Here is a 23530-nt window from a genome sequence, read left to right as displayed (position 1 = left end):
CAGTTCCAGGACATCACTGCAGGATTCCTCAGGGTAGTGTCCTCGGCCCAATCATCTTCAGCTGCTTCATTAATGACCTTCCTCCCATTGCACTGAATGCATAATGTTTAGCACCATTCGCAACTCCTCAGATACTGAAGCAGTCCATGTCCAAATGCAGCAAGATCTGGACAATATCCAGGCTTGGCCTGACAAGTGGCAAGTTACATTCGCACCACACAAGTGCCAGGCAATGACCATCTCCAACAGGAGAGAATCTAACCATGGCCCCTTGACATTCAATGGCATTACCATCGCTGAATCCCGCACTAACATCCTGGGGATTACTATTGACCAGAAACTGAACTGGGCTAGCCATATAAATGCTCTGGCTACAAGAGCAGGTCAGAGGCTAGGAATCCTGCGGTGAGTAACTCACCTCCTGATTCCCCAAAGCCTATCAACCGACTACAAGGTACAAGTCAGGAGTGTGATGGAATATTCTCCACTTGCCTGAACGAGTACAGCTCCAAAAACACAAGAAGCTTGACACCATCTAGGACAAAGCAGCCCACTTGATTGGCATTCACATGCAATGCAGAAACTCATCAAGCCTCCTTAGGTAGCACTTTCCAAACCCACAACTGCTACCATCTAGAAGGTCAAGGGCAGCAGCCACATGGAAACACCACCACCTGGAAGTTCCCCTCCAAGCCACTCACCATTCTGATTTGGAAATATATAGCCGTTACTTCACTTGTCGCTGGGTCAAAATCCTCAAACTCCCTCCCTAATAGCACTGTGGGTGTACCTACATCACTTGACTGCAGCGGTTCAAGAAAGCAGCTCACCACCACCTTCTCAAGGGCAGTTAGGGATGAACAATAAATGCTAGCCTAGCCAGCGACTACATCCCATAAATGAATTTTTAAAAATTGGAAAGACTAAAGCAAAACTCCATTCCCTAGCCGACTCCATCTTTCTTCCTGGCAACCATCTGAGGTTGAACCAGACTGGTCCAACCTTGGTGTTATATTTTACACCAAGGTGAGCTTATGACCACATAGCCACACCATCACTGCCTTTTACTACCTTCATAACATTGCCTGACTCTGTCCCCGACTCAGCTTATCTGTTGCTGAAACCCACATCTACACCCTGGTCAGGTCTGCACTCAACTATTCCAACACACTCCTGGTTGGTCTCCCACATTCTACCCTCCATAAACCTGAAGTCATCCAAAACTCTGCTACCCATGTCCTAACTCACACCAAGTCTTGTTCACCCACTACCCCTGTGCTCGCTGATCTACATTGACTCCCAGTTATGCAACACCTCGAATTTCAAATTCTCATCCTCCTTTTCAAATCCCACCATGGCCTCTCCCCGTCTCTGTAATACAGGGATGACAGTGGTCAAAGACAAAAATGTCTGAAATTTTTTTGTGTGACAAGGAATCAGGTAGGGACATTTTTGGATCTAACTTCCCAAATGTGTCTAAGGAGGAAACTCCGGGCCATAATCTAACATGTTGAATTAAAGATCGGCTTTTTCCACCTTAGTAACATTACCTGTTTCCACCCCTGCCTCAGCTCATCTGCTGCTGCAACCCTCATCTGTGTCTTTGTTACCTCTAGATTCAGTTATTCTTCTGGGACAAAGTCCTGGAACTCTGTCCCTAACTGCACTGTGGGTGTACCTACACCACAGGGACTGCAGCGGTTCAAGAAGGCAGCTCACCACCGCCTTCTCTAGGACAATTAAAGATGGGCAATAAATGCTGGCCTGGCCAGCAAAGCTCACATCCTGTAAATGAATAAAAAAAATAGTCGCCCACATTCTATCCTCTGTAAACTTCAGGTCATCCAAAACTGCACTGCCCGTGGCTTTAATGACACCAAGTCCTGTTCACCTATCACCTCTGCGCTCGCTGACCTACATTAACTTCTGGTTAAGCAACAGTTCCACTTTAAAATTCTCATCCTTGTTTTCAAATCCCATGGCCTAGCCCCTCCCTATCTTTATAACCATCGCTCCACAGGCCTCTGAGATACCTGTGCACCTTAAATTCTGGCCGCTTGAGCATCCCTGGTTTTAAATTGTCCACCATTAGTGGCTGTACCTTCAGCTACGTGGACTCTAAGCTCTTGAATTCTCTGTCTACACCTCGCCGCTTTGCTACCTCACATTGCCCCTTTAAGACGCTCCTTAAAACCTACCTCTTTGACCCAGCTTTTGGTCATTTGACATAATATCTCCTAATGTGACTTGGTGTTGGTCTTTGTTTTATACTGCTCCTGAAGCACCTTAGGACATTTTATGACGTTAAAGTCCCTTTATAAATACAAATTGCTGTTATGTACATAAGAACTTTGAATCACCATAACTGATTTCTCCAAACATATGGTTGCAGCAGCTGCAATCTCCAAACTAATTTAAGCTACTTTTCTAAAGTTCATATTTTTGCCCCATTTTGCAAGGTTTGCGAAAAACTAAACTACAAATTGAACACTATGTCTTCTGCCAATGCCATTGTTGATGCTAATTTTCAATGATGCAGTCGTGTTCAACTTTCCTTGTTGGTCAATAAAGCTAAGCAGCTTTAGAGAATAGAGAGATTAGGGCACAAGTGGAGGAAAGGCCTACTACCTCGTGCTTTATAACCAAGAAAACAAGTTTGGTGCACAAAACGTTCAGCAAGATCATCCCCCATCCCTAAACTAACACATACTGGTCTGAGAGAGAGGTCTTCAGGCCAAGGGTGCACAACAGTCGGAAAGGGAGCTCTCGCCAGTCATTGCCTACAGGGGAGTCTAGGGTTTTTGGGGAAACAGGAAAGAGTTTGCCCAGCGCAAGCCTGACCTGGAAAGTGGGTGCCACTGGCAGAGGGGAAGGCAAAATGAAAGCTGCACAGTTGTAACTCTTTACTCTCTGGAAGTCAGCTGCCAGTGACCCAATTCCCTTCTAGTTAGCAGCCATGCTCGGGGATATTCTGCCCTGTTGCCTTGTGCTCCGGGCCACGTTCGACCTCTGAACTTCCCCCAGAATCTGCGCTTTGTGACGTGCAATCTTTCTTCGCCCAGCAGTTTCCCCCCCTCTGATGCCACATCCAAGAAAGCCACATATTGAACACATTGCACAGGCAGCCAGGGCAGGCACTCTGCGCACACACAATCTCCCACTGCTAGAAACAATAGCAAATCTGTTCCCATTCTGTTGCTGCGTTCGGAAGCTCAGAGTCACGTTGTGTTCGTTTTGAAATGTTTACAACAAATGTTTACTTCAAGCATACCTTTGCCATAACTACGGAAACGGGGAGGCAGAAGTTGGGGAAATATTTCAAAGGGCGGAATTCCGGAATCAAAAAGTCAGAATTCCACTAAACGGCGGAGATTTCTCATCCCTGACAATATCCTCCAGCCCCACAATTCTCTACGATGTCTGCACTCATCTAATTCTGGCCTCTTGAGCATCTCCGATTTTATTTGCTCTACCATTGATGGCCGTGCCTTCAGCTGCCTAAGAACTAAGCTCTGGAATTCCCTGTTCTAGACCTCTTCACCTCTCTACCTTTCTTTTTTCCTTCAAGGCAATACTTAAAACCTACCTCTTTGACCAGTGCTTTTGGTCATCTGCCCTAATACCTTCCTATGTGAATCGGTGTCCAATATAGATTCATAATGCTCCTGTGGAGCAACCTTGGAACTTTTCATGTTAAAGGTGTTATGGAAATTCAAGTTTCTATTGCTCTAGGGCTCCTAGATGCCAGATTCAATCAAACGCTGCCTCGATGTCAAGGGTCAAGGGTAGCCACTCTCACCTTGAGTTCAGCTCCTTTGTCCATGTTTGGACCAAGGCTGTAATGAAGTCTGGAGCCGAATGGCCCTGACAGAACCCAAACTGAGTATCGGTAAGCAACGTTTTGTGACTAAGTTGATTATTACTGAATAAGTCTCATCACTTTGTTGATGATCGAGAGTAGACTGATGGGGCAGTAATTGGCTGGGTTGGATTTGTCCTGCTTTTTTGTGGACAGGACATACCTGGGCAATTTTCCACATTGTTGGGTAGATGCTAGTGTTGTAGCTGTACTGGAACAGCTTGGCTAGGGCCACGGCAAGTTCTGAAGCACAAGTACTATTGCCGGAACAGTTTCTCACTATCATGTGGAGTGAATCGAATTGGCTGAAGACTGGCATCTCTGATGCTGCGGACCTCAGGAGGAGGCCAAGATGGATCATCCACTCAGCACTTCTGGCTGAAGATGGCTGCAAATGCTTCAGCCTCACCTTTTGCACTGATGTGCTGGACTCGCCTATCATTGAGCTTGGGGATATTTGTTGAGCCTCCTCCTCCAGCTAGTTGTTTAGTTGTCTACCATCATTCACGATTGGATGTGGCAGGACTGGAATTTAGATCTGATCTGTTGCTTGTGGGATTGCTTAGCTCGGTCTACTGCAGGCTGCTTATGCTGTTTGGCATGCATGTAGTCCTGTCGTGTAGCTGCACCAAGCTGACACCTCACTTTTAGGTATGCCTGGTGCTGCTCCTGGCATGCCCTCCTGCACTCGTAATTGAACCGGGCTTGGTGGTAATGGTAGATTGGGGGATATGCTGGGCCATGAGGTTACAGATTGTGGTTGAATACAATTCTGCTGTTAATGATGGTGCACAGCACCCCACGGATGACCAGTTTTGAGTTGCTAGATCTGTTCAAACTCTATCCCACATACCACGGTAGTAGTGTCACACAACATGATGGAGGGTATCTCCAACGTGAAGACGAGACCTTGCCTCCACAATGTGATGGTCATTCCTACTAATACTGTCATGGGCAGATGCATTTGTGATAGATTGCTGAGGACGAGGTCAAACAGGTTTTTACTTCTTGTTGGTTTCCTCACCACCTGACGCAGACCCAGTCTAGCAGCTATGTCCTTTAGGACTTGGCCAGCTAGGTCAGTAGTGGTGCTATCGAGCCATTCTTGGTGATGGACATTGAAATCCCTCCAGAGCACATTCTGTGCCCTTGCCACCCTCAGTGCTTTCTCCAAGCGGTGTTCAACATGGAGAATTGCATCAGAACACAACAGAAAAAGTTTCAAGACATGGTCTTTTAACGTAGGGAGGGAGCAGACACTTAATTAGTTCCTGCAGATGGTAGCGGATGTTTGGGATGAGCAACTGATTTGGAATCCAAGGCAAAAGCAGGATTGTGTGCACAACGTTCAGTTTAGACAAGGACTCTAACGTTGGAAACAGGTATTGTTCAGTGGGGAACGGGCACTGCGGCAGTGACTAAAAGCTTGGTGAGAGCGGAAGAGGCTAATTGCAAAGCCAGGTCTCTCGACATCTGAAGACACGGAGGCAAAGGGATGCAGAAATGATCAGGGTTAGAGGGAGCAAGGCCATGGAGGGATGTACTTAGACAGGGGAAAGTTTCAGCTGAGAGCTCACTCCTGCCTGGGTGGAGCTGGCGGCCTCTCTGGGTGACGGTGACTCCAGGTACACCCAGATCCGCAGTTTTTTGTGTCGCTGCCGTCTGCGCACAGCCCAGGCCGCAAGTGCAGTCCGGGGAGGGGAAGGGACCTTGGAAGGGTTTAAATAAACTGCTCCCGGTTGATACAGCACCACCAGCGGGGCAAGAGCACTGTTTTCAGCGGGGCTCCCACCACACCGTCCCGAACCGCCACTCACCCTGGGGTCGCTGCCCATCGCTCACCCCACTCGCTGTCTCCCCGCAGCGCCGGACACCTGCGCTCCCGGGCCAACGTTCGAATCTTGCGCTCCCGGGCCAACGTTCGAATTTTGCGCTCCCGGGCCAACGTTCGAATCTTGCGCTCCCGGGCCAACGTTCGAATCTTGCGCTCCTGGGCTCACGTCAACGTTCGAATCTGGCGCGCCTCCGCCCCACAGATTTCGGGAGCGCGCGCGCCTCAGAGCAGCAGCCACAAAGGGCGGAGCGTGCAACCTGTTGGCTGAATTAGGACAGTTTCACCCCCTCAAATAAATGGGCGTTTTCCGCTGATTAATCTATTTTGCAAATAGCTTATTGCAGACGGCTCTCCTATTCCGCAAGAGGCTTGGGATGGGGGAGATGGTCATTTACTGACGCTGAAAACTGATCCCTCCAGTTGCAAGAAGGATGTTGCGGGACAAAGTCAACCTGCTAGATTGCGCGACAAGACAGTGACCGAGCTGCATGTCTCAGGAAACCGGGCGCTAGGCGATTAACCTCTACCCTTTAATGGCACTGCAGGCTGAAACATGCAGTCTACTGATTTAAATGATTGCTGTATATTTATACCTGAGATTGGGGCGGGGTGGTATTTTATGAGGAAAGGCTTGACAAGCTGGGCCTACTTCCATTGGAGTTCAGAAAAATGAAAGGTGATCTTATTGAAACATGAGATCCGGTGGGGATTTGACAGAGTGGATGCTGAAAGGATGTTTACCCTCTTGGAGGAATCTAGAACTAGGGGACACAGTTTAAAAATAAGGGGTCTCCCATTTAAGATGGAGATGAGAACTTGTTTCTCTCAGAAGGTTGTGAATCTCTGGAATTGTCTTCTCCAGAGAGCAGTGGAAGCAGGGCCAAATGAATATTTTCAAGGCAGAGGTGGATAGATCCTTAACTAACAAGGGAGTAAAAGGATATCAGTGTAGGCAGGAATGTGGAGTTGAGGTCACAATCAGATCAGCCATGATCATGTCAAATGGTGGAGCAGGCTTGAGGGGCCAAATGGCCTACTCCTGCCCTTAAATCATATGCTCAAATGTGTGTAAGAATGCATACAGCTAGCACTGGTCTGTGCTGTTCATTGGCTTCACCCATGAAGAGGTGGGGGGCTTATGGGAAATGCAGAATGCTACTTAAAGGAAGTCAGCACCAATTGACAATGTGGTGCATTGTGATTATTGCAAGTGTGATAGAAATGGCTGAATCCGGGAGAGAGTGTGTACTAAGGTTCTCTGACACTGCACCAGAGGTGTTGGTGCAGGAGGTTGGGAGCAGGAAACCTTGGTGTTATACCATGTCAGGGCAGAGGAGGTGAATGTGAAAATTGTGACTCCATGTACTTGGGTGCATTGTTTGAAAAAGGTTCAATGATCTGATAAGAATTATCAAGGTAAGATCCATCTTCAGTGGCTTAGCTGCAGCACTAATTTCATCACCTGCTAAATTCATTCCCCACCCAGCTACAATTATTACTGAATAATTCATTTGATAAACCTCAGGCACTCAGCTGTAGAAAAATCACACCGATATCACCGAGGCATATTGTAAATCACTCACTGTGGGAGCTGGGATAAATAAATGTCAAAGTAAATTCATGACCAACATAGAGGAGCCACAGAACCAGAGACTTTTAAGGAAAATATATGAGGCATGTGTATATATGTTACTCTTTGTTTCTTTTGTATTTTTAGAATCTAATTGGAGGTAAGGGAGCACAAGCATCAGGAAGAGAGATATAGCATAAAACATATAGCATAAAATGTATAGCATAAAACATGTAAGATGTTAAGGGGACTTGACAGAGTGGATGCTGAAAAGATGTTTTTCCCTTGTGGGAGAGACTAGATCTAGGGGACACCGTTTAAAAATAAGAGGCCTCCCACTTAAGATGGAGATGAGGAGAATTTTTTTTCTCCCTCAGAGGGTCATTGGTCTGTGGAATTCTCTTCCTCAGAGAGCAGTGGAGACTGGGTCATTGAACATTTTTAAGGCGGAATTAGATTCTTGACTAACAAGGGAATCGAAGGATATAGGGGGTAGGCAAGAAAATAGTGCCGAGGTGATCAGATCTTACCAAATGGCGGAACAGGCTTGAGGGGCCAGTTGGCCTACTCCTGCCCTTAATTCGAATGCTTGTATTGAGAGATGGTGCAGCGGGGAGGGCTTTAGATTCCTGGGGCATTGGGACTGGTCTTGGGGGAACTGGGACCTGTACAAGCTGGACAGGTTGTACCTCAACAGGGCTGGGACCAATATCTTGACGGGGAAGTTTGCTAGTGTTGCTTGGCAGGCGGATGGGAACCTGAGCGTGGATTCAGAAAGAAGAGAAACAAAGCTGGAAATAGAGGACAGAAAATTAATAAGTGAGGATGGAAGGTCAAGGAATCAAACATACAAATTCATTGATCAGTGGTCTACGCATCAATGCGAAAGTCTTGTGAATAAGGCAGGTGAGCAGAGGGCCAAATAGACACTTTGAAGGAATGATATCATAGCTATTACTGAAACATGGCTTCAAGAGGGGCAGGAATGGAAGCTCTGTTTATAAGGTTTTCACAGGATAGAGAGGAGTGGTTTAAAAATAGAGTGCGGATTGCAATATTAATTAAAGAAACAATCACAGCTGTGATATGCTAGAAGGAGCATCAAGTGAAGCATATGGGTTGAACTGTGGGGTGAAAAAAAAAAGTGGCAATCACACTGCTGGGAGCATAATTTCGACCCCAAATAGTCAGCGGGAGATAGAAGAGCAAATAGGTGGGCAAACTGCTGAAAATTGCAAAAAGAAAAAGGCAATGATAGCGGTTTTCAACTACCCTAATATTAACTGAGATAAATACAATGTAAAAAGGTAGCGAGGGCACAGAACTCCTAACATGTATCCAGGAGAGTTTTTTAAGCCAGTATGGAGCAAGCAAAGCAAGAGAAGAGACAGTTCTAGACTAAGTTTTAGGGATAGGGAATAATTATAAGAGGCTGGAAGGGGTACTGGTGGAAGAGCATTTAAGTGATAGTGATCATAATTCAGTTAGATGAACATTGTTATGGAAAAGGACAGAGAGAAACCAAGAGTATATGTTCTCCATTGGCGAAAAGCCAATTTTAGTAAGCGGAGATGTGAAGTGGACATTGTTGTATTGGACAAGTTGGTATTGCTGAAAAAAGGAGACATACTTTTGAAGCTTTTTGCCTTGCAGTCATCAGGACAGTATCACTAGAACACCACAATGCTGCTAACCCAATTTAAAAAGGGACAACAAATTTCAATTGTCCATTGACCACTGCCCTTTAAAGTGAATCTTTTCACAAGTCCCTGTCCGGATCTTTTTCCTCTTGGGATTAATTTTGAATAGAATTATCATTTTCATACATTCAGTTTGTTTTTAATATCGTCATGGCCATGATTGGCGAAGCTGGCCTTTGTTGCCATCCTTCACATTCCCCTAAGTAGGTCATGGTGGGTCAACTGAGTGGCTTCTTGGATCCTGTCAGAGAGCAGTGTGTGGGACTGGAGTCACAATAGGTCAGAGCAGGTAAAAATGGAAGCTTTTCTTCCCCAAAGAAAGTGTCTCATTTAGATTTTTATGACAATCCAACAGTTTCATGGTCACTTTTACTGATACCAATGTTTTATTGCCAGTTTTTTTTAAACTGAATTAAAGTTCTCATACTGTCATGATGGGACTTCAGCTTGCATTCTCTAAGGTCCTTATTTCAGGATTGTGGAATACTAGTCTCCAGTAACATAACAGAAGCTCCCGTCATATTCCTAGTGGCCGAATTTACTACTAGTAGAAAGGCACAAGTGGTCCCTGGAAGAGGCAATTACAGTCTCCAGGCTTGGGACCTTTGGCAATAGCCCTGAGCTTCTTAACCCATCTCAGAAACATCTGTCTTTTGTCACGACCACAGATCATAGCCCCGAATTACCAAATGGACATATTGAACTTTTAAGTAAGACCTACGTTTTTTAACAAAAGGACATACAAGCAAAAGCTGGCGGAGACTGTAAAGTAACCACTTGCTGGAAAATTTCTATGTGGATTACACTTGACCAACTAGTCCAGGGAAAATGGAATGTCGCATTAAAAGGTGTCAAGGCCTACTTCAGACAGAGACATTTCAAAGGAAGAGATGCAGTATAAAAACTGAACTGTAATCTCCTGTGGTTGTGGGGATAATGGAGGCTGATTACCATCTCAGCAGAAACCAGCTCCTGTGAGTTATATCTCAGACTGGGGACATGATGTGAGTTGAAAGTTTCTGGGCGAAAGACATGTTTGTTTTCTCCTTCCAGAAATGCACAAGAAAAGGGACTAAAAGCCAATTGCAACCGTGGTCTATATGTGCTAGTCTATTGTTCTTGTGTGTGCTGTGCCAGTGTATGCCGTGAAGATCACAGCTGAAGAACATCAACTAGGCATCTCTGCGCTTGCAGGTAAAAAATGTCTCTCTCTGATTGCTGGAGGCAAATCCCAATCAGCAAAGCTACAGTCGAAAAGGAAACAGGGCAACTCCTTTCAGCTAACCTGCAAAACCAAGAATCTCCAAATCAACTGCATAACTGTCAAAGTCAGCTCTACCGGAATCACCCAACTTAATGGCCACAATGTTTCACCATTTACTCCTCACTGACAAGCCAAAGACTGATTTGTGTATCTTTTTAACTTTTGTTTCTGGACTCATTCCTCATTTCCAACCTGTGTGTATGTGTGTTGATTTTTTATTACTTTTCCTCATGTTTTAGTAGCTAATATTCTTTATTTAACTCAAGAAAGCTTGGTTAAATTGGCTCCTTTTAAAACATAAATACATTTGGACTGGGAAAAGGTATCCATGAAGGAAGGGATCCTTTTTAAATTAACCTTGTTGCGACCAACCAAGAGGGTTGAATAAAGAAGGGGAGCTGGTTCATCCCTCCTCACCCAGGAGCATAACAACTTGGGGTACCTCTTGTGGGGACCGGTTGTAACAGTTTGCATGGTATGAAATGCAACAGGAGCAGTCCTTAGGGAGGTCAAATGATTTGAACACACCATTATATCAAAAACAAGTTGTCCCTTTATGTTGTGCTGGGCTTTTTTAAAATTTCTTCCTCTGCCTGGTGCTTTGAGACATTTTTCTACGTTAACGACCATTAACCATTGATGCAAGTTGCTGGTGCTTATTTAAAGGCCATAATACCAATAATGCAAATGTGGGCACTGGTGAACAGGCTTAAACTAATTTTGTCCCGTTCCTTTCCGTGGAATGGAAATTTGCTCAGGTAAAACTTGTTCTGATTGTAAACTTTTCTTCTCTCGTTAAGACTGCCACGCTCATCTCTAAAATGCTGCGACTATTTGGCTTCAGGCAGATCCATCAATCATCCAGCGTGCTTCGTAAATTGCATTACACAGGGCCCAAACACCCTGTGTATACATATAAAAAAAAAAGACAGGAGATATGAATTTTCTTAAATCACTGATTTCTTTTCTCCAAATTAGCATAAAATAATATTGTGTACACTTATCAAAGTGTACAGGTTCTGTTACATATAGTAGACCGAGATTTAACACTTAAGAGTCGATTATTCATTCTGAGCAACCTTGCCTGCTTCTGGGTGTGCAGTCCTCGAATATCTGCTTGCCAATGAATGGGACAATTATTTCCCTGACAGGCCAAGTTCTCTACCAACCGCAAGCACTGGTGAAGTCAGCTTCTTGTTTCACTGGTATCAAGCCTCTCTTCCCATTGTAGTTTACATATTCTAATCCCATTGTTGTCTTTGCTGCTTCAACAGAACTGTAAACCTATTTGTTAAATCATGTTGCCTCATCCCAAGGCAGAGAGAGGAATCTTACAAAAACCTGCTAAACATTCATCTGCGCAAGAAGAGTAGACCATTTGGCTCCTTGAGCTTGCTCTGCAATTCGATTAGATCATGGCTGATCTGTATCTTAACTCCATCTACCCGCCTTGATTCTGTATCCATCAACATCTTTGCCTAACCAAAAATCAATCCATCCCCATTTTGAAATTTTCAATTGACCCTCAACCTCAACAGCTTTTTGAAGAGAGAGTTCTAGATTTCCATTACCCCTTTTGTGGGAAAAGATTTCCAAATGGCTGAGTTGTAACGTTTTAAGATTGTGGCTGGATTTTCACCCAAGAGGTGGGTAAGCAGGAGTCAAGAAATTTCCTGGCCCGCTTTGGGAGAAAGTGCCTGAAAATGTGGGGTTTTCATTCGGAGGTTGTGGGGGAGGGAGTACATGCTGGAGTCAGCCCCACTGCACCCCTGAAAGAGTTCGGAGGCAGCCACAGGGGCTTCCAGGTGTGGAGGCAGGCTGTTTAAAAAGCCCACTTCAGCGCTCTGGGACTTTGTTCCAGTTATGATAAAATCAATAAGACAAAAAAAAAGCCATCTATCCCTCACCCTTCACACTCCATCACCCCCCATACACTCCTCATGCCCTATTCATGCCAACTCATGCCACCCCATGCGCCCCACTCACCTGCCAAGGCCCTCAAACCCTGCATGCCAACCTATGCTCTCTACCTACCCCCATGGCACCTCATAGCCTCTATGCCAACCTATGGCATTTCCATGCCCATTCACACTGTTGTACACAGAAACACTGAACCTGTAGTAGCAATAGCACATGTAAAAGATTTTAAAAACTAGTTATTTATTCATAACTTTCTACTTTCTTTGAAAAAGAACTTTTTTTACTATAGCCCCATAAATGTGTCAATCATCCAGACCTAGATCTGAAACTGCAAGCACTTGACACCTTTTTTTCTTGTGTAAATAAACATTGTGCAATGGACAGAATAGATCACAGAGAAAGAGCTGTCAATCAAGCAATGTTTTCCCTGGGGCACAGCTGTTTAAACAGACTAATAGATATCTGGGCTCTTAGCTGAACCTCCTTAGCATTCTCATTACCAGAAAGTTCATTATTAAAAATCACCATTGTCATTATCTGTAGCATATGTTCTCTGCAATGTGCTGTATTCTCCCTTGCATTACAAGTCAGAAGAAAATAATGGCACTTTTTATTTATGTTTTCCCCATTTCAATAGATACTGGTCCCCTACCTTGTGTGCAAAAACAATAATGATAGGTAATTATATCAGGTGATTTCAACTTTCCCAACATTAATTGGGATAGACATGGTGTTAAGGGCTTGGATGGAGTAGATTTCTTGAAATATGTACAGGAGAACTTTTTAGGTCAATATGTGGAGGGTCCAACAAGGGACGGCGCAGTGCTGGACCTAATTATGGGGAATGAAGCCGGACAGGTGGCTGAGGTGATGGTGGGGGAGCATTTTAGTGATAGAGACCACAACATTGTACAATTTAAGCTTGTTATGGAAAAAGAAATAGACAAGTTGCGAAAAAATGTTTTGGATTGGGGGAGAGCAGATTTTAGTAAAATAAGGCAGGATCTGGCCAACATAGACTGGGAACAGCTACTTGTGGGGAAATCTACAGAGGAGCAGTGGGGGGTGTTCAAAAAGGAAATGGGGAGGGTACAGGCTCAACATGTTCCCTCTAGGGTGATAGGAAGGAGTAACAAGCCTAGAGAACCATGGATGACCAGAGATATTCAGGTTATGATGAGAAGGAAAACAGAGGCTTTTAGCAGGTACAAGGGGAGCAAATCAGCAGAGGCATTACTGGAGTACAGAAAGTGCATGGTGAAGCTTAAGAAAGCAATTAGGAGAGCAAAGGGGATATGAGAAAGCTCTGGCTGGTAAAAGTAGGGAAAATCCCAAGATATTCTATAAACATATCAATGGGAGGAAGATAACCAGGGAAAGAGCAGGGCCCATTAGGGACCAAGGGGGCAATCTATGGGTGAAGCCAGAGGATATTGGTAGCATGTCGAACGAATAATTCACATCCGTCTTCACCCAAGAGAATGAGGATGAAGGCATGGAACTCGGGGAGAGAGACTGTGAGGTTTTTGAGCAAATTGATATAGGGAGTGACAAGGTATTGGAAGTGTTGGCAGGCTTAAAAGTGGACAAATCTCCAGGTCCGGATGATTTGTGTCCCAGACTACTGAGGGAGGCAAGGGAGGAGATCGCAGGGGCTCTGACCCAAATTTTTAATTCCTCTCTGGCTATGGTGGAGGTGCCAGAGGACTCGAGAACAACTAATGTGGTTCCGCTATTTAAGAAGGGTTGTAGAGATAAGCCAGGGAACTACAGACCAGTGAGTCTCACGTCAGTGGTAGGGAAACTATTGGAGAAAATTCTGAAGGAGAGAATCTATCTCCACTTGGAGAGGCAAGGTTTGATCAGGGATAGTTTGTCAGAGGGAGGTCATGCCTAACAAATTCGATTGAATTTTTTGAGGAGGTGACCAGGTGTGTAGATGAGGGTGGTGCTGTTGATGTAGTTTATATGGATTTCAGCAAAGCCTTTGACAAGGTCCCACATGGGAGACTTATAAAGAAGGCAAATGCACATGCGATACAGGGTAATTTGATAAGGTGGATTCAAAATTGGCTTAGTTGTCGGAGACAGAGGGTGATGACAGAAGGCTGCTTTAGTGACTGGAAGCCAGTGGCGTACCACAAGGATCTGTGCTGGGTCCCCTATTATTCATCATTTATATAAACGACATATATGGCTATGTAGGGGGTAGGATTAGTAAGTTTGCGGATGGCACAAAGATTGGCTGGGTGGTTAACAGTGAGGTTGAGTGTCTTTGATTGAGCTACAGGAAGATATAGACGGGCTGGTCAAATGGGCAGATAAGTGGCAGATGGAATTTAACCCTGAAAGGTGTGAGGTGATACACTTTGGAAGGAGTAATTTGACAAGGAAGTATTCAATGAATGGCATGACACTAGGAAGTTCTGAGAAACAAAGGGACCTTGGCGTGTGTGTCCATTGATCTCTGAAGGCGGAGGGGCATGTTAGTGGCATGGTGAAAAAGGCATATGGGACACTTGCCTTTATCAATCGAGGCATAGCTTACAAAAGTAAGGAGGTCATGTTGGAGTTGTATAGAACCTTGATGAGGCCACAGCTGGAGTACTGTGTGCAGTTCTGGTCGCCACATTATAGGAAGGATGTGATTGCACTGGAGGGAGTGCAGAGGAGATTCACCAGGATGTTGCCTGGGATGAAACATTTAAGTTATGAAGAGAGGTTGGATAGACTTGGGTTGTTTTCGTTGGAGCAGAGAAGACAGGGGCGACCTGATCAAGGTGTACAAGATTGTGAGGGGCATGGACAGGGTGGATAGGGAGCAGCTGTTCCCCTTAATTGAAGGGTCAGTCATGAGGGGACACAAGTTCAAGGTGAGGGGCAGGAGGTTTAGGGGGATGTGAGGAAAAGCTTTTTTACCCAGAGGGTGGTGATGGTCTGGAATCCGCTGTCTAGGAGGGTGGTGGAGGCAGGTTGCCTCACATCCTTTAAAAAGTACCTGGATGAGCACTTGGCATGTTATAACATTCAAGGCTATGGGCCAAGTGCTGGTAAATGGGATTAGGTAGGTAGGTCAGGTGTTTTTCACGTTTCGGTGCAGACTCAATGGGCTGAAGGGCCCCTTCTGCATTGTGTGATTCTGTGTTGAAGACAGCACTGCATTCTATGTTCATGAAAGTGGGTGATAAATCACTGGAGGCCTCTAATACTGCAAACCTGCAGCTAGTTTGAAGGTGTTGTGATTTCCTCTCCAGGAACTCATCTGGTACTTTCCTTTGACAATTTGGTCAAATAGAAACTTTTCACAGGAAAGTAGGTGGGTCAGGGAGTGACTGGGTGCAGTGGAGGAGATTTTCTCCCATAAATTTAAAAAAGAGGAATGAAATTATAATGAAAGCAATATTGGGATAGATTTTCAGCTTCATCACCTTGGCTGTAATCTGACAGTGTGAGTCGTCTGTTAACTAAAGAACCTGCCCAATTTCCATTCCATTAATTTCAGTGATTGGAAAGACAGCAATCAATTTAAAAGAATTACTGAGAAAGTGAGAAGACAGTTTGAAGGAACTTTATTCCAGAGGGTTGTTGGAACAGGAACTAACTGATGCAGGGACTATCGCATCAGTTAAGGGAAAATAAGTTAAATATTTGAAGAAGAGGAAGTCTCTGGGGAGAGTATGAGGCACTGGGGCTATCCTTGAATTGCTTTATCTAAGGGATGAATGACCTCTTTCTGTTGCTCTAAACCTCTATGATTCTATTTTTTTCCTTTATTCTTTCAGGGGGATGTGAGCTTCACTGGCAAGGCCAGCATTTGTTGCCCACCCCTAATTGCCCTTGAACTGAGTGTATTATTAGGCCATCTTAGAGGGTAGTTAAGAGTCAACCACATTGCTGTGGGTCTGGAGTCACATGTAGACCAGACCAGACAAGGATGGCAGATTTCCTTCCCTGAAAGGCATTAGTGAACCATATAGTTTCATGGTTAACAATACTGAAATTGAATTTAAATTCCACCAGCTGCCATGGTGGGATTTGAATACCTGTCCCTAGGGTATTAGCTTGAACCTCTGGATTACTAATCCAGCAACATTATCACTACACTACCATCTCCCCAGCATAAGTGTTAGCAACATTAGATAGGTGCGGATTGATTAGAGTATGAATGTAAATTTTATATTTGCCCATCTGCTCCGTGGTGTTCATCTGTACTTCACATCAAACCATTTTACGTATTATTAGGAATGCAACTACCCATTTTATTTTTAATTAAAAAGAGTTGCATTTATATAGTACAGGAGGATAGGGTGGATTGCACTTAACTTAATGGAAGGAAAATCAGGCAGGTTTTGTGAGGAGCATTCAGTCTTCCCAATTTGATGCTCTGCACTTTGTCCAAGAGTTGCTCAGTGACCAGAAGCTGAAGACAAAAATCTATGGTTTGATACTAAATTTGGTGTCTGTGTCAGCCATGGCTCACCACTGAGCCTGAAGGTGTGGGTCCAGGTCCCAACTTGATCACAAAATCTAGGCTGAAACTTCGTGTAGTACTCGGCGGCTGAGGTTGCCATCTTTCAGATGAGATGTTAATCTGAGGCCCAATCTGCTCTCGCAGGTGGACATGAAAGGTCCCATGACACTATTTAAAAGAAGAGGAGGAAAGCTCCACTGGTGTCCTGACCAATATTTATCTCTCAACCAACATCACAAAAACAGATTATCTGGCCATTATCACATTTCTGTCTTGGGATCACCACGTGTTCGAATTTGCTGCAGCGCTTCCTACAATACAGCAGTTCAAAAGTACAGGTACTCATTGGCTGTGAATCTATTTGGGATGTCCACTGGTCATTAAAGGAGCTATTTAAATATAAGTTTTTTTTTGCCTCACTTCAACTTTGTGCATCTCTCCAGTTCTGGGGATCACATTAAAATGCACCAGACAAAGGAAAACTAGATATACAAAGAAAACTAATAAAGAAAAGTCAAAAACAAACCATAACTTTTTTTGTAAAGTTGAATTTTCTTATGTTTTTCTATGTGTTACAGAAATGATCTGGCAATTTAAATGAAGACTGATAATGTTCTTGTGAAAGATTAATCTCTTAACTCCTATGTGAAAACGAATCATACTTCTCCAATGAAAACCAAATCTTGCATCTCCCCCCCCAGGCGACTCAGGTTGTCATTACAATCTATTAAACTAACTATAGAGGGGGCCATTCATCACCAATACACTAGCAAAGCAATAATCGGCAAGACTGCACAAAACTTTGATTTCTTGTTTTGTTGATTTTAAAAATAACACTGTCGCAGTGCTGCAGTTAATAAGAGAACGGAAAATAACATTCTCTCCAAAATACATATATACTTAACATTCATATGTCATCCTCTAAAAAATGTAAAGCTTCAAGCGTTTTATTTCTCATGGACTTGGATCAGCTTTTTAACCTGATTATACTGTTTTGATGCAGTTTATTACTATGCTCAAATTACTGTTTCATAATGCTTATCCAAAAATTACAATTGGAATTTTTAACAGAACTTATTAAATCTACTCCACATTTAAGTCCATCAATTTAACACACAAACCTTGCAACAACAACAACTTTCATTTGTGCTGCACCTATAATATAGTAAGTCCCAAGGTGCTTCGGACGAATGTTATCAAAGTTCCATACTGAGCCACATATGGATATTTTAGAACAGTTGAGCAAAAGCTTGCTCAAAAAGGTACCTTTGGTTTCAAGAAGCATCTTAAAGGAGGAATGAGAAGCAGAGAGATTTAGGGTGGGAACTCCAGAGTTTATGGATTGGTCAGCTGGAGACACGGCCAGTAATGGTGGAGTGATTAAATCAGGGATCAGAAAGAGTGTGGAATTGGAGTAGCGCAGATTTCTGAGGGTTCCGAGCTGGAGTTACAGAGATAGGGAGGGAGATGCCATGGAGGGATCTAAACACGATTGAGAATTTTAAGCCACCAATCTTCCATCAGAAAATTTTTTAACTTTACTTAATTTTGTATAAAATGTACTTGAAAAATGAGTGAATACAAACACTTTGCTGTCACCTCATATTAAACACAAATGAATGTTCAAAACAGTAACAATGGATGATTGTTAAAGAGGCCTCTCGACAGCCTCCTAGCAATATGCGCCTTTTCCTCTATTAAAACCTTTCCCTTTTGCACATCAAACCAAAACAATACACTCCAACCACTTGTGGCAGGCTGAACGGACTAATGACGGGGCTGACGCAAAACCTCACGGCAGCAGATGTTTAGTGGCACAAACACGGGGAAGTAAAAGGCAGGAAATCTGAAATGGATGTCAGAATTTGTCATTACAGAAGAAATGAGAAGCTGGCCCAACAAAAAAACACAGCCCTTTATCTTATCAGTATATGATCCTGACATTTAAAGAAATAATCAGAAAAACATAATCCGACAATTGGGTTTGCATCTTTATTTAATCATTTTTAATTATTCTGAACATGGCTCAGTGAATATTTCACTTACAATCTATTTTCCTAGGGATTAGAGGAGAATTTTGAGGCCAGTGCTTTTCAAAAGCTATTCATTGAACATAAGCAACTGAAAGAGATTTTCACTTCACTATTTGTATAATGCACAAGATCACCTTGTGCTCAAGCTTGGAGAAAATGAATGTTTCCAATCCAGAATAGCTCACTAAAGTCATTCACTCCCACCCCAAATCATTACAGTATAGAAACAAAACCAACAAAAATGCTGTGAACATTTATACTTCATAACTTCTTTCAGCCAATGACAGAACCTGGTTAATTTGATGAGGGGCCCCTCTAGCCCTCACTGGGGACTGATTTTCCATGTTAGGTGTGGCTTTGCGCAGGATTACCTCCATTAGTTCTTTTAAAAACCAAAATAGTTCCTAGTGTAATAAGGGCATGTTTAATGAGTGCTGACTTTGTTTCAATTATTTTAGCGTGCTGGCTGCTTCAGCTTCATTTCACATGCATTCTGCGTGGATCCATTACACCTAACACAAAATGTCAGGAGTTAACCACAGTTCAATGTTAGCACTGTTGCCTCTGAGTCAGAAGGTCATGGGTGCAAGTTCCCCAAAATCTCAGCTGACACTTCAGTTCAGAGTGAGGATATTCTAGAGGAGTATGAGGAGGCTTTTGTGGAGCATAAATAACGGTATGCAATAATGAGGCTGAATGGTCTGCTTCTGTGCTGTACGTTTTATGTTTCTCTGTGTACTCTTTTAAAGGGGCCATAAATCCACCTATGGGGGTTACTATTGACCAGAAACTGATTTGGACCAGCCATCTAAATACTGTGGCTACAAGAGCAGTCAGAGACTGGGAATTCTGTGGTGAGTAACTCACCTCCTGACTCCCCAGAGCCTGTCCATCATTTATAAGACACAAGTCAGGAGTGTGGTGGAATACTCCCCACTTGCCTGGATGAGTGCAGCTCCAACAGCACTCAAGAAACTCAACACCATCCAGTACAAAGCAGCCCGCTTGACAGGCACCCCATCCACAAACATTCACTCCCTCCACCACTGATGTACAGAAGCAGCAGTGTGTACCATCTACAGGATGCACTGCAGCAACTCACCAAGGCTCCTTCAACAGACCATTCAAACTCACGACCTCTACCACCTAGAAGGACAAGGTCAGCAAATACATGGGAACAACCTGCAAGTTCCCCTCCAAGCCACACGCCTACTGGCTTGGAAATATATCGCCGTTCCTTCACTGTCACTGGGTCAAAATCCTGAAACTCCCTCCCTAACAGCACTGTGGGTGTATCTACACCACATGGATTGCAGTGATTTAAGAAGGTGGCTCACCAGCACCTTCTCAAGGGCAATTAGGGATGGGCAATAAATGTTGGCCTTGCCAGAGACACTCACATCCTTTGAATGAATTTTTTTTAACATACTAGGTCTGTCCTACCACCTAAAAATGCTGTTATCTGTCTATTGCATGACAGATCTAATTGTTAACAGTAGGTTTCTTGCATTTGGTGGTGAGCCACTCACAGTTATTGTGGTTTCCCCAGAAGCATTGAGAACATTTTCAGGGGTTATGAAAACCACGTGGCTCATTGGGCAATTGAGAAGCATTAAATGAAAAAAAGAATGTTTCAGGTTCCACAACTGTGTTATTTTTATGGTCAACATTTAAGGAAATTCAGTGTTTGGCAATCCATAATTTTGAACCACACATTGATGTAAATTTTTTTCAAAAATGCAGGATATGACCCCATTGCTTCAGAATCTGCATCACATGCTTCAATAAAGATAACACCAAATGTAACTCCTCCTCCTCCATAAGCATCGAGATAAGCTCATTAACTAATCATTTAATGAACCATTTCACTTGCATTGAAACCTGAGATCATGCAGTGATCTCAAACTGAAATATGTTAAAGTGATGTACAAATGGAAGAAGACAAATAGTTATTATAATCCCTTTTTATGATTCACAGTGTATTTTTTTTACCTTTGATTGGTTGATGTTTGTTTGAAAAAGTTATATATACACATGGTGTTCTGACTTCACTGAGATCAAAGACATAGGGCGGAATCGTCCCAGATTTGCACTAAGTGCAGTAGCGGGTAGGAAAAAGGACGTTTTACCCGTCGGCCGCAATGGCAGGTTTTCACACCGTATTGTCCCATTCCTGGTGCATCCTGCTTCATTAATAATTCATTCATGGGTAACACGCCGGCTCACTGGCAGGCGGGCTTGGATTTGCCCACCATTCAATGCCCTTGGTGCTTCCTCGCTCCGGGCGCCATATTTAAAATGCATCACAGCACATGCCAACTTCATGTCTTCAGACCAGGACTGCTCCAGGTGACAAATGGCCCCTGTAGCAAAGAAGGCAGCAGCCTCCAGATTTAGTGACGCCTCTCTGGGGTGCCTGCTGGACGCAGTGGAAGGCCGCCACAATGTCCTCTACCCCCGCCTGGCTGCAGGAGGTCCATCACCATCACTTATCCAGCCTGGGAGGCAGTGGCAGTGGCAGTCAGTGCCATCAGATCACAGAGGAGGTCAGCCAGTGCAGGAAGAGGATGAATGGTCTCATAATAAGTCAACCACCTCATCACTCTCAACTCACACACTCACAAACCCATCACACATCTACAGGGATCTCACACATCAAGGGACAACACCACTAACTCTCACACACACCCTCACATCTCCATCGGGCTCATATCCTCTGGAACTCGTGCCCTAATCCCATCCATGGCTCCACTCACCACACAAATATTCTACACAGTGCCATGTGTCCTGCTCACACTCTCGCCATCTGTTTTCTTGCAGGAGAAGCTGGCTCACCACAGCAGGGAGAGGTCCCAGACTGGGGGTGGAGTGGCCCACATTAGGCCCCTCACTCCTTTTGAGGAGCATGCCATCGCACTGACTGGTGAGGACGTGGACCGTGTCTGTGGTGATAGTGAGGTCGGCGACGAACACCCATGTAAGGATCCTGCACCACATCATCCTTCTCTCAATGCAACTTTAGTGCTCTCTCTCCTGCTTTTGACTCTGCTGCCATGCACTAATTATCTCTACTTTGGTTCACAGGGAGCTCTGCCAAGCGACTGACACCCTCAGCCAGCCAATGCCTCAGCTCCATCCAGGTCCTCACCCCTAGCCAAGAGCACATCTCCTCTATTGAAGAGCTGGAAATAAGCAGCCTGGAAGACCTGTCACAGTGCTTACCCACACCCTCCACCAGCACAGAGACACACACCTCGGTGGGACTAGCTGTGGAGGAGGCTTGGGTTCACAATCTGGCAGCCACTGCACGGATACATGTCCGCAGCAGGAGGGAGGCAGGTTCAGCCGAGCTCCCTGGCACTCGAAGGACTGCCGGAGAAGAAGCATCTGTGAGGTCTGAGTCAGATGATGAGCCTCTGGATTTGGCCTTCCAACTCATACTGCAGAGTCAGCAGAAGGCGTGGGAACATCACGCAGAGCTGTTGGAAGCCCTCAACAGAGTGACATGCAAATCGGAGGATTGCGTCCGCCTGCTCTCTGATGAAGTGGTCCCACATGTGTGCATATGGAGGTCTCCATGGGAAGGATGGCGGATGCCATGGAGACCCTGGTCCAGCAGAATGAGGAGATGTGCGCAGACCTGCACTCCATCATGCTAGCCATGGGCGAGTTCCTGCAGTGGCAACATGAGTGGGAAATGGGGCATCTCAACATCTCTCCAGGTGCTCCTTCCCCTCAAGGAGTCAGGCAGGGGCCCTTGGACACCCGAAGGGAGGAGGAGCGACAGCTGGACACCCCTGGGTCATCCACTCAGGAATCTCAGAGGCTGTCCTCTCCCTCCAAGTCCCCTTTGCCTGTGACCCCCTCAACTTTGCCCTCTGTCACTGCAGAGGGAGCAGCTGGCCCACTGGAGGACAGCCAAAGCAAGCTGCGGCCTTCAAGGTCTCGGGTCTTCAGAAGATGCAGGCCGAAGTCAGCAGAGGCAACAGGGCCAACCATTGCACAGCCTGTTTCCACCCTTCTTGCAGATGTCAGGGCAGCACCTAAAAGAAGTGGTAGGCCTAGAAAAGTTAAGAATTTCTGATCACAAGTGGTTGCACGGGTGAACACATTTTGTCATTTTATAATCTGAAAATATATTCACTTTCACTGAATAATGTGTAATGGTGTCTTTCAGCTTCATTTACAGGCTTCGTGAGTCCTCCCCATGCATCCCACATCCTCACCCACCTGCGCACCCCCCCCCCCCCCCCCCCCCCACCGCCGCCCCCCCCCCCACCCCCAACTCACAGTTCAGCAGCACGCAGCCGGAACACAAGTGATTCTGGAGGGAGAGGTATGTGTGTGGCAGGGCCTTTCAGAGCCTCATGTGAGCCTCTTCCACACACACGGAGCCTTCCTCAATCACACTCATCTCAATGTCCTGAGCATTTTCAATGCTGCCTGCTGGGCTTCTCTTTCAGTTGTCCATCTGAGCTGACCTGCATCTCCACCCACCCACTGATCTCACTCCCATGCAGCACATGTTCCCGCCCAACATGAGGCTCCGCTCACTTTCGATTTCAATAGCCATTGTGGTCGCTAAGTTTCTTCTTAGCTCCCCCATCCTTTCCCCTCCCCCAGTCACCCATGTCCTTTACCCCAACACTGTTGAACCCCCTGGCATCACCTTCCACTTCCCCACCATTGCCTACCAACCAGAACCCTTCTCGTTCCAGGATGCCCAGGTGAATGTGCATGTTGCCTACCTTCCTGAGAATCCCACCCCCATCAACACTGACCTTCCCGACCTCCTCCTTCCCACCCCCAGGGTCCGTGTCTGCCTTCAAGCCCCCACCAACCACCCTCACTATCCCTTCTACCACTACCATTGCACCCT

At 45.0% G+C, this 23530-nt stretch overlaps 1 protein-coding gene across 1 annotated transcript in view; it reads right to left on the bottom strand.

The window, feature by feature from the left end:
• The window catches only part of rtkn2 (rhotekin 2), a 57361-nt gene extending 51602 nt beyond the window's left edge, over positions 1–5759 (bottom strand). Inside the window, exon 1 of the mRNA XM_078565244.1 lies at positions 5677–5759. Coding sequence (XP_078421370.1) covers positions 5677–5694 — 18 coding nt within the window. The 5' untranslated portion in view covers positions 5695–5759. The remainder of the gene's footprint in view (positions 1–5676) is intronic.
• Positions 5760–23530: the final 17771 nt, after the last annotated feature.

The sequence above is a fragment of the Cetorhinus maximus genome, chromosome 20 (assembly GCF_964194155.1).
Source record: "Cetorhinus maximus chromosome 20, sCetMax3.hap1.1, whole genome shotgun sequence".
Classification (NCBI taxonomy): Eukaryota; Metazoa; Chordata; class Chondrichthyes; order Lamniformes; family Cetorhinidae; genus Cetorhinus; species Cetorhinus maximus.
This window is presented reverse-complemented; position numbering and strand designations above follow the sequence as displayed.